Raw genomic sequence first — 12,527 nt, 5'->3', positions numbered from 1 at the left:
GCATTAGTCTAGCATCATCATTAGGCTATCATTAGCATTAGCCTTGCATTATCATTTTCCTAGTGTTAGCAATAGCCTAGCAATGGCATTAGCCTAGCATTAGCACAAACCTAGCATTATCATTAGCCTATCATTGGCATTCGCCTAGCATTAGTATTAACCTAGCAATAGCGAATATTAGCAATAAGGTTGAAAGAAGTTGAAATAGGTTGTAGGTAGTAGCTGAACATATTAAAGGTTGAATGGTCAAACTGGGTTGAAGAATGGCTGCGGATGAAGGGCTTAAAAGTAGAAAAAGCTGAAATTTCCTCTAACCCTAACTCATCCTCACTAATATCATCATAATATGACTACATAAAATAACTAAATAAAAAAAAAATTGCAAAGGAGGCTCCCTTTTTATAAGGGTGTCCCGATCCAATATTGATATTGGTCCGATATCAGCGAAAAAAATAAAGACTTTTGGATTATATTGGCCTGCATTTAAAATCTCCTATATAAGGATTTAATGAGGTTATTTTTCTGTCTTCTAATTTATTTATTTTTTCAATTGTAGAATATTCTTATGTTTGAGGTTAAAATGTATGTAATTCATTGGTTAATTATAAATGGGTCAGTTTTGCTGACTATTGTTCTCTGTCTGAGTAACATCACCTGATCAAACCTTTTCTAACATTTCACACTACAAAATAAGTAATAAAGGCATGTATGATTTGTGCTAATATTGGATTGGCAAACACTCAAGGCTGCAATATTGGTATTGAAGTGAAAAAGTTGTATCGGGACATCCCTACTTATTTATATTACTTTAATTGTAATGGTTTAATTTAAGACTTACAGTAGATATTACATACTCAGGGTTATCATGAAGACAATAAAGAAAATGGGAGAGAAAAAAGTAGAAAAAAACCAAAATGAATGGAATGTTTTTATGTTTCGCTTCAGGAAATTATTCATGGATGCACCAAAATATATGAAACATTGTGAAATATAGACAGTGGTAAAAAGGTTAGATTAGATTTGTTATTTTTAATATGAGCTTGTGACAGGACACTGAAGAATAAAGAAAGGTTCCATATCATTATTTCTGCCAAGCGCGAAGCGCAGAGCAGAAGGTTATGTTTTACCCTGCGTTTATCTGTCTGTCTCTGTCTGTTTGTCTGTCTCTGTCTGTCTGTTTGTCTGTCTCTGTCTGTCTGTTAGCAAGATAACTTGAAAGGTTATGAACAGATTTGGAAGACATTGTCAGGAAATGTTGATAATAGGACAAGGAACAGGTGATCACATTTTGGTGATGTTCTGGCTTACCAAAAATGAGAAAATACCAAACAATAGGAAAATAGGAGCTGTGCTCGAGCCTGCTCCTTTAAGCGCAGTGGCTTATGGGTAATGTAGAAGTGGTAGGGAAGTGCATTGCGTTTATATCCCACCCGGGTATCGTGCTGTACTTGGTGGAGGTCTATGCTCTCCGAGTACTGTAGTTCTGTATGTTTCGGTGAGCTGACGACGATGACGATGATGAATATTACCTTTTACTGCTCCTCACAACCAGCAGCTTGGAAAGCCTCTCCCTCGTGGTTCTGGAAGATGTACTGTAAAATAAATAGAAATCTGTAATAATGTACACAAAAACTCCTAAAAAAGATCAGTTCCTGTGATACTTGTATAAATATTAAATAAAAAAATGTATCTTTGAAGACTTTAAAGCTGCTTTCTCATGAAGAAAGCCAAATACATGGATACAAACCTGAAAGATTCATTTAATAATTTCTCCCTTTGTACACTTTAGGCACAAACTGCTAAAAAAAATCCATCACATGAAAAGCTATTAATGGCCAAAACACAAGAAAGAATGGGAATCGAATGCATTAAGAAAGTAACATCTTTGAAAGGTCTTTGTTTTATACTGAGCTCTGAACCTGAGGGTCTTCAGCTGCACAGTCGACTCCCTGTCCTAGTTTGCCTGAAAACCTCCACATGATAACACTTTTTCAAGCCACACTGTGGAAGCTTTTGTTACATGGTTTACATCAGTGAGTCACAGCCACCAATGGATCACACACAGTCAAACAAAAAGCACAATTATAATATATTTGTGTGAGGATAAAAAAAAAAAAGGACAGCTGTTTGTGTTGGTATAATTATCTACAGTGAGCTATGTCAACCACCACCTAACTGTCAAGTTCTCTTCCTATCCTGTGCTGACCACATTGTGGCCCTGTGCATGTTTTCAAACACGGTTCTATTTTCAGTACAAAAAAAACCTTCTGAGGTGAAGCTGGGCTAAGTCACATGAATGACTCACTGCTGTGGAATAGTAGACCATTCAAATTTTAAACACTACCCTCAAACAGTGGTTTATACTAAGTTATTTATAAAGTGCTGCACAGTAAGATCGGAATTGGCTTTTGTGCCACAGCATAAAAAAAAACTGGGGCAACTTTTGGCAGAATAGAAAACTCTGCAACCCACTGCGTTTTGACCCTGCTAGTGAATTAATTTTATTTAGTTTTTTCTAAGGACAGAATGACCTTTTATGGTTTCATGAGCTGCAGGTGTGTTTCTGCTGTTTTTAAACAGGATTAACATGATTTACAAAGAGCCAAGTCACTAAGTTATATCTGGGATGTCTCATGTCTTAAAGGGATCCTCCTCTGATTGGCATAAAACCTTTTAAAAGTTTACAGTTTTAGTACCTGTGTGAGTTCCACCATCTTCAAATCACATGATTGATGATGTCATATGGCCCCACTTCCTGTAAGTTTCCCTTTGTTTTCTATTGGAGTGAATAATTCAGCCTACTTTTTAAATCATTTAGCAGCTTTTTGAGTCAAAATCCAAACTAGAGATGCTTTTGGTCGCTCTAAAAATACAAGAAAAGTTGCTGATGTTTTTGATTACCGAAAGAGGATAAAAACAGAAGAAAATCTGTGACCGCAGAGGGCAACAGTTCGAACTCTGCGGTTTGGTAGCAGACAATGAAGCAGAGAAGAAGAGCTCTCCTAAGGAGCCTTTACTCTCCCTTTAACTGTGTGCTAGTATGAACAGATGGACAATATTTTTTTTTTACTGGCCTTGCAAAAGCTGTGTAACTGTTTTTGTAAAAGTCTGTAATTGTAAATGTCCTCTATTGGTTGCCTCACACCAGCAATACAGTTAATAGTCACTCACCATTTATTTGGTTACTACTTGGACTGTAACAATTGTTTATGAGCTGAAACAACCACAAACCACATGAAAACAGGAGCAGAAACCTGCTGGTAGAAATAAGGTGGGATACCAGCAGTCTGTGTATGAGGAAACCTGGTCCAGGACTTCCCAGGGTTCTGTCCAGACCAACACAATCCGCTCATGTGTGGCATGCTTTATTATATATATATATATATATATAAATATCAGTCAACTGAATGCTTCACAGAATTAGTATTACTCACAGATTTAAGGTTGGACTCCATCTCTGTAAAGTTCCACTCAGTCAATGGAAGGCTTAATGTGAAAGGCTGCAGAGAAAGAGGAAGCAGGACATTAAAGTGCATACTTTTTCCAACTGCCTTTTGTATTCATCGTTACTTTTATTTCATTGCTTTTATTCTGCTGTTCAAAACAAATAATTCATTCTTTCATACTTATTCAAATGGAAGCTGTTTGTTTATGAAACATTAATAGTGTGAGACTGACATCCATGACGGTGCTGGTTCCAGCCTCCACATTATTCTGCTGATGACTTCTGAGCAGCAGCAGCTGCAGCTCCTCCAGGCTCATGTCAACGTTCTCCACCGCCTCTGCAACCTCCATTCTGCACACACACACACACGCACATGCACACACACACAATGTAATGTATACCCAAAGATTAGAATGGATTTTTATCAAGTAACCATGAACATTTTAAAGATTTTTCAAACTAAAGCCACATGGTGAGATCGAACCTGTCCAAAGCAGGTCTCTTACACCTCCTCTCGACCACAGAGGCCACGGAGCCCCTCCCCTCCAAAATAGACTGGACCATTGAGACAGGGAGGACAGGCGGCTCAGAGGGACATGCCTCACAGGAGGACGGGAGTGTTACGGCGTCACCTCCACCCACAGGGCATCCCTTTCCTCCCCCTCTTACACCTGGACTTACAGGCTCCTCTTTGATGAGCATCATACACTTCTCCCTAGCAACAACAAATACAACAGCATCAAAAACAATAACAACTTGATGTGGATTAAGATCCTTTGAGTGGAACATACATGTAGAGGTACAAAAATGTGGGTGATTGATGTTACTACTTTGCAACTGACCATGGTCCCAAGTTAGGGTATGTAAGATTTCGGGAGACACTATTCACTATATTCTATTAAAATCCAGTCAATCACATTTACAATGTATTATTAAATGTGTATAACAACTAGTAAAATATTGTATACTAGTACATTTACATTTATGAATCTGCAGCAACTTTGTAATGCTATCATAAGCCTGATAAAGTGTATTTTAACTTACTATAGAGTACATACTTGTCTTTGAACAGCACAATGTCAGACATGTTCCTTTACCTGGCTTCATCATGCTGTATCTGGAGGGCCAGGCCAGCCTGTGATATATCAGTGACGTCTGATATGATTGGTCCTCCTGCCAGCCCGCTTGAAGAGGAAGATGGAGTATCACTAGAAGGCTTTGGACAAACATGAGATGATTGTTTCAGTTCAAGGATTTCTTATGAGATTCCTTTTTACAACATCAGGTTAACAAAAGTTATTTTTATATATATATATTTTTAACATAAAACAGTTGACGTAAAGGCCTTTGAATAAAGAGTATAAAGGTATATATTGTTAGATTTGCCAGCACACACTGCTGCCCTCTACTGGTCATACATCATAAACTGGGCTGATGAGAGGAGGCCATCAGGGAGATTTAAAAGCAATGTACACAATTTACACATGTTTTTTTATATACTTGCATGCATGTGAAACTGTATGCATAGTGCAACAGGACATTGTACAATGAATTGATTTAAACTACATTATAAAGACCTCAGTAACACCATTTTTAAGATTTCCTTTAAGTTATCAACCTTTGAAGAAAACCATTTTAATAATATAAGGATTAAAAAAAGAAATAAAACAAAAACAAAAACTGATCGACGAGAACTATGTTTAGTTATGTCAAAAGAAGAATATTAGCAACAGCATTTTCAGAACAACAAACCCTTTTGTCAAGGTCACTTGCCACGGTCATCTTTTCAAAAAGGCTTTTTAAACATGTCTGAGTTTTCCAGCCTAATTCCACAGTCAAATGAAATGTATGTTGGAGTCAAGAGGAAGTGGGTTATATCGTATTTGCTGTGTAAACCTTAAAAAATACCGGCAACAAGGTGGATGGATCATGTTTTAGATGTGATATTGGATCGGTACGTTCTCTCACCGACTGGATGTAGAAGGGCTCATGGATGGTCTCCATTGGGTGACTGAACTTGGAAGCAGGAGGGCATGAAGAGCCATCGTCTAACATCAGAGGCCTGAAGGAAACATTATTTTATATTACATTATCAATCACATCACAAAGATAAAGATCCACAATTGAGCACATTTGAAGTTTCAATGAACAAGTCATGCTTTAATTATTAAAGGTCATATATTTGTGTTGGTTTGTACCATTGAGTGCTAACTTCAAAACAACAGCAGTGACATAAAGATACTGTTGCTCCAACGTACTAAACATAACATGACTTAACACATAAAAGTACATTTTACATCGGGAATAAGGTTAAATTTGCCTTCTTATGAAGATATGTTGAAAAAAGCTTTGCAGAAATGTGGTTTATGTTTCTACTTATAACTGCTAATCAGTGATGTGCAGTCAGGGTAGGCAGGATATGTAGGGTAGGCAGTGCCTACCCAAGGGTGAATTGACATTTTGATTATTTGTTTTAATTATAATATAATTATAATTTATTTTTCTTAGGCCAAATTACTCAACACCACTATTTCCTGGTACGGCAGAGACGCTGCACAAGTCTCATTCTGTGGCAGGAGGAGGCCACACCCTCTCTCAAAGCCACATTGCTGCTCTGCCTCTGGCCCTCATAGCCTGTGTTTGCACATGTGCAGTCAGTTCGCCAATATGGAAACCATTTACGTAAAAATGCAGATCTCTACACTGCCTTTGGACGTAACCGTGCTATGCTAAATGCTATACGTACGTTCACAGTGCATTAGTGAATTGATACAGCATGGCTGTGGGCGAGATAACACTACAGGCAGGATGACAGCGCTAGAGACGATAAAGAAACTTTCTTTTGAGGAAAAATTACAGCTTTTAAAAGATGGGAAATCAACACCTGAGCTACCAGACCTTCAGCAAAGGTAAAGTCATAAAATTGTTCTCAGTTTCCACAGTGAATGGTACAAAAGGAAGGTTTGGCTTTGTGGATGCTCCTCACTGAGGCTGTTCTGAGTTGTTGTTGTTATTTTCTCCTTGTTTCTGTGTTTCCAACACAAACAACGGATGTGCTGCCGTGTCATGAGATATACGTATCTTGTTGGGATAGTATGGTTTGAGTTACTTTAATAGAGTTTTACGATTTTGTTAGATTAACACTTAACAGCCAAAAGATATGACATTGTCATTGGTGTCGACATTGGTGGTCTCGATTTGCAACACCCTGCCTACCCAACCCTAGTGCTCACGGCACGTCACTGCTGCTAATGTAACAGTAGATGATAGTTCTTTTATTTATTTTGTCCCATCTGTAAAGAAAGACATTTTTGACGAGTCCTTCCTTATTTGATTGTTCACTATAATTAAGGATTAATAGTGGTAGGCGACCCAAAGTTATGGAAAAATATAATAGCCAGCAATCATGCATTCACAAATCCACATAACACATGAGGCCGCACTAGCCAGAAATACACCTTTATTTGGCACTTTAGCTTTCCAGTGTTCCCTTTTTATTGTCCACTTTGTTCGCTCCTGGCAACAAAGCTGAACCAGCATTTTACACACACAAGCTGCACCGGGGTCATGCACTTCACTTCTGCGCTCACTGTGTGCGAATGTGTGTGTGTGTTTGTGTGTGTGCGTGTTTGGGAACGTTGAGTGACTGATTCAGCACATGTCACCGTCCACAGGATCGCGTTCGTTGGATTGTTCAGTTGGTCAGCTGAGCTAGCCCCCCCTCCGTGTGTGTGTGCGCGTGCGTGTGTAGGTGTGTGTGTGTACTCACAGCTTTCTCTTTAGGCCCACACTGTTGGGACTGTTGGATTGCATCTGGCTAAACAGAAACTGAATCAGCTGGCAAAGGTAGAAAAAAAAAAAAAAACATAATTCAGCATTGTCATCTTATTTCACACACATCCAAACATACAAAGCCACGTTTACAAAAAAAAACTCCTGGTATTGTTTGAAAACCTTGAAGCTGTCTTTGGATGTTTATCTATGAACTGCATATACATTAAACAGGCCACATTTGGAGAAGTGAGTATTTACAGCATGGCCATTCAATTTGGGCTGGCCCACTGGCCCCATACATTTATTTAAAATATATAAAAAATTACAGTACAGTGATTTAAGTGTCTGAGTTTTTCAATTTCAAAACTACTATAAGTGTTTATTTTGCACAGTTATGTTATTGCCATATTTAATTTCATGCACTGGAACATGAAAGTTTAATTTTGGCCTGTAGCCCTCCACGGCGATACATTTTTGTCTCTTCAATGAAATAAATTTGGGCACCCCTGAGTTATAGTAATAGTGACAATCTAACCCATTATTACAGGTATATACAGGGCCGGCCTTCCCGACAGGCAACACAGGCGGCCGCCTAGGGTGCCATTTTGCTGGAAGGGTGCCAAATTGCACTCTCCCCAATTTAAAACTTTTTTAAATTTTATTTATTTATTCATTTATGATAATTAAAAAAGGTGTAATAAACGTAAAACACACTCTTTACAGTCACTGTACATGTTTTCTCTTAATTGAATTGAAGTCCACTCTTTCCTAGGCACCGAATGTGTAAATATAAACAAAGTTTGTCATTTAAAAAAGAGAATATTTTGTAAATGACAGCTGGTTAAAATGTTACACAGGCACTTGCGTGTGCGCACACCAACGCACGCACCCATGCACGCACTTACTTTGTTCATGACTTTTTGTTGCTGTGTGTGGTTCTGCCTCAGTGAGACGACCTCCCTCCACAGAACTTCATTCTGCCTGCAAAAATGTGAAATATCATGATAAATCAGTCCCTCATACAAACATGTCCTTGCTGCATACAAAGAATTTGATGAAACTCTGAAATGTATTTCCTTAGCCCTGATGGAGTCGTCAGGATTTTCATCATCCAGGTTTAACCTTCTATCCAGACACAAATAATTAGCCACTCTTCTCATCTTTTAACTATTTTTAACCTTCTCCTATGCAATTACATGCTATTGAAAGGACATCATTAGGACTGTAGTAAATGGGATGACCTTACAGTAACAGCACATGTAATATAGCTCTGTGCTTAAGGCTGGCCACGGTATTTATAGCATCTGCCAGAAGCACAGAAAACTAAATCATTAATTGAATGAATAACAGAAGTTTCCACGGGCTTCCTTTTTTTGTCAGCTGTTTGAAGGCTGTGAAGCTCATTTTCAGTGCACAGCTGTGTGAAAGCATCCCACAAATTAACTCACAGCTAACTGAATCACCTGGCTCCATGAATAACATCAGAGAGGTTTGGCACTTTGAGATCTATTCTGGGATTTAGGAATAGACTGGTGTGTGTGTGTGTGTGTGTGTGTGTGTGTGTGTGTGTGTGTGTGTGTGTGTGTGTGTGTGTGTGTGTGTGTGTGTGTGTGTGTGTGCGTGTGTGTGTGTGTGTGGCATTTCATCTTCATCGTTGAGGTTAAGTTTAGGGAATATGCACAAATCTAAAACACTATGTAATAACTTGAATTACAATATTTACCCACAAACTACAACTGCCTTCAGTCATTCACACTACTTAGTGCACCTCCTTTTAAAAAGCGTTTTTTATTTTAATTTTTATATACTAATTCATTACTATGATCACAAGTTTAATAATTCCCTTTACTGAGCAACTAGAAGAGAATTGAGAATTTTTTTTTTTTTTTTTTTTTTTTTTTATTATTTTTGTGGGTCAATGTAAGAAAGTTTGAAGACCAAAAACAGTTTCTATCTTAAAGTTTCTAATGTCTCCAGGTTGAGGTTGTGCCTTAAACACATTATGATATTTGGATAAAACAAAACAAAAACTACTTTAACAAAACTATTGTGTTATTTATTTTATTTAGAATTTTATTTTGTTTCTTTTATTTTATCTGACCTGAATCATTGATGAGTTAATTCATGAAGATACCACAGCAGATGCATCTCAGTTAAACACAGTGGCAACAATTGTTTTATTTTTCCACTTGAGTTTAAACAAGTTTCCTCATACGTGGGCTTGAAATAACAATTGGTGATAAAATTGGCCATTGTTTTGAAAACTGTAGGGGAAAATATATTTTACAGTTTGACATTTAATCATCCATCCATCAATGCTCACAGTTTCTTTCATGGTTTACACTCCAAAACAAGCAACAGCTCCTTTGTGATGGCTTTCTAACTTGCTTATACATTTTAGAAGATGCATGAAAAACTCAATAATCCTTTGGGTCATTTATCTCATGATGTATAAAATAAATTGATGTATGGGTTGTTCTCCTCACTGCTTTGGAACAAATCACCATATAGAAAAAAAAAAAACATACATTACTTTCAGGCAGCTTTTGTAGCTGAAAATAGCAGCTGTGTCATGTGTGTGTTAGCGCTGCGTTGTGCTGTGTGTTGTTCCCTAATGAGAGGAAAGAGAATGCTCACCTGACTAACTAACTAACACGCACACACACACATGCACACGCACACTGTGCACTCACTGTTTCATGTCCTGCATCTGACACTCCATGTTGTCCTGTTGCGTTCTGAGAAGCTGAACTTCATACAGAAGTTTACTGAGGTCCTCCTGACGAACTTTGGTCTCCTCACTCTTCACTATGGACACCTACAAACACAACAAAACAAGCTTTGTTAGGCTCATAGGTTTACATGTTGCTTCTATTTATTATTTCTAATAATTATATCGCTATTGCCAATCATTTTTTAGTTTTAAAGCTAAAGAACATCATGAGATGTGGACATAGTGACATTGTTTTCTTGCTTTTTGATTAATTAGGCATGCTGTACTTGCTCCTGTCCTATTAATGACTGTGAGTTCAGATGTTACTCTTTTTTCATTTGTCTCCATCTCCCTAAAACAAAATTTTAATTTATCCAAATGTTTTTTAGGCCTGTTAAACATTTTCTCTTGAATATTTTAATCATAAAAACCTCATAAAATGTCTAATGTCTGTACACAATCAGGTATTTCCCTTTATAGGAGTTTAGTATAATGTGTGCAAGGTCCTTCAGGTTACAGAATTGTCACTGTGAGTCACACCAAGAAATGTATTTCCTGTAAATTTGTCATTTTCTTTCAATTATTTCTCTATTGAACTATTTGGCATTTCAAAAAAGTAGAACAGAAAGAATATCTGCCGAATATACTAATATTTAGTCTCTCAAAGATATTATGTTGTGTGTGCGAGTTCCTACTTTTCTTTTAATGTGCTCCAACATATGCTCATGTCCCTGAAGGAAGTACAGGTGTTGAAACTCTGTGTCGTCTCTCTCAGGCTTCACCAGACCGCTCTGCTCGATGTTCACCACCTTACGAAAACCATCTGCGAAAAGTGCATTCGTTTAAAAAAAAACCAAAAGTATCCAGGAAATGGTTGAAAGACCACATCAAGGACAAGACAAAAACTTAATGAAAGAGAAAATAATTGCACAAAATAAAGATAAACTGTACTCACACATATTGAGCTGTCTAACAAAGCTTGCCATGTTATTGTGCTTGAAGTACTTGGGCAGAACTTCTTTGGCAAAGCGTCCTTGGTCAAACACATGGAAACTTGTCCCAGTCTGAAATAAAGAGACGAGTTATAGTCATTATTACATCAACACAAGAAAACCTTAACAGTAGGTTGATGTTTTATCACAAAATATGATTAACAAAAGGCTTATTTGTAAAGAAACTGTGAAAATACAGTAAGCAGTGACTCAGGTGGTTTACCCAAGCCACCATGATGGTCCCCTACTCCAGGAATAAATCCCAGAGCCCACTTGCCACGAAGCCAATGCGTTTGCTAGCACCTCAAGTTTAATAGATTTACTTTAAAAATGTCAAGATAACATCATATTACAATAATCATTCACTGATCATAAAGCAAGTTGAGTTATAGAAGAAAGAAAAACCAAACAAACCATTCTTAGCAATGCAATGTAAAGAGCAAACAAACCAAACTCATAAACAAGATTAATTTATAAATTACTAATTAATAATTGATTATGTAAAAAAAAAAGTTAGTGAAAAGGTGCATTTTAATTTACAGATGAGCATTAGGTTAATTTTAATATACTGTATTAGTGCTAATGGGTCATTATTTCACAAAGGAAACTTGAAAAATTTAAACAATGAAACAATTGGAAATTGTTAGAATTTCCCATTTCTCCTTCACTGGTCCCTTAAAACACAATATAATTATAATACCTATTTTCAACAGTCATTTCATCAACCAATCAATAAAACAAATACATTGTTTGGTTGTAACACCTTTTTCTCCATATTGCTGCAGTTTAATGGGCATTATTGTCCAAAAACAGGTCATGGAAGATTGATGCAAACTCTCTTAATAAATAAAAACAAGACTGAACTAAATGATAAAATAATAAAAGAAATATATATAATATAACACATTCAAAAAAACAATGAAATAAAAATTGTATCCCCAATAGCTTAATGAGTAATGCTGATTAGACAGTCTTACGGCGCTCCAGCAGATGAGAAGATTTGTATCTGGGTCTTCCACCAGCGTCCACAGCTTGGTAAGGAATGCTGGCACATTGCTAACGTAGCTGCCATCAGCACTTACTGCACCTGGAGACTCCTGCATCCTGACACCTGTCCACCCTACCAAGGCTCCCGGCAGGAAAGCACAAGTCTATGAGAGTGTGTGTGTGTGTATGTTTGTATGTATGTGTGTGTGATAGCTGCCAGACTAGTCCATGTTTCCGCCTCTGATGATGAGTTACTGATAATCCCAAGTTTGTCTTGTGCTCTTTAAATCCATGTCAGTGGTAAAAGTTTGAAAAGGAGCTCCTCAATCACCAGATCCCACATCTGTCGCAGAGTTTTTCTCCTTTACTCTCATCTGTCTGCTTCAGCTCGTGTCTAAACGTTGCTGCTCTCTCTGTTCTTGCTTTCACACGAGTCATCGAACTGAATGTCATCCCAGAAGCTCCATGTCAGCACTCACTTTTCACACACACACACACACATACACACACACACACACACCCCTGGCCCCCGCTGACAATCAAAAGTCCACCCAACCAAACAATAGAGCATCAACACAAAGGCCTTTACACAACACCAGTGCCCATGTATAAATAG

General features: G+C 37.5%; 1 protein-coding gene across 1 annotated transcript; it reads right to left on the bottom strand.

Moving 5' to 3' along the window:
* Positions 1–1,532: 1,532 nt before the first annotated feature.
* On the bottom strand, positions 1,533–12,027 carry hsf4 (heat shock transcription factor 4). The gene is made up of 12 exons (XM_028451074.1): positions 11,902–12,027; positions 10,888–10,996; positions 10,628–10,755; positions 9,913–10,037; positions 8,125–8,200; positions 7,215–7,282; positions 5,414–5,507; positions 4,543–4,661; positions 3,930–4,160; positions 3,679–3,796; positions 3,435–3,500; positions 1,533–1,592 (listed from the first exon to the last, which is right to left on the bottom strand). The coding sequence occupies exons 1-12, from the start codon at positions 12,025–12,027 to the stop codon at positions 1,533–1,535; spliced, it is 1,320 nt and encodes a 439-aa protein (XP_028306875.1).
* Between the last annotated feature and the right edge of the window lie 500 nt (positions 12,028–12,527).

The sequence above is a fragment of the Gouania willdenowi genome, chromosome 6, assembly GCF_900634775.1.
Source record: "Gouania willdenowi chromosome 6, fGouWil2.1, whole genome shotgun sequence".
Classification (NCBI taxonomy): domain Eukaryota; kingdom Metazoa; phylum Chordata; class Actinopteri; order Blenniiformes; family Gobiesocidae; genus Gouania; species Gouania willdenowi.
The sequence above is the reverse complement of the archived record's forward strand: the minus strand, read 5'-3'. Positions and strand labels throughout refer to the sequence as shown.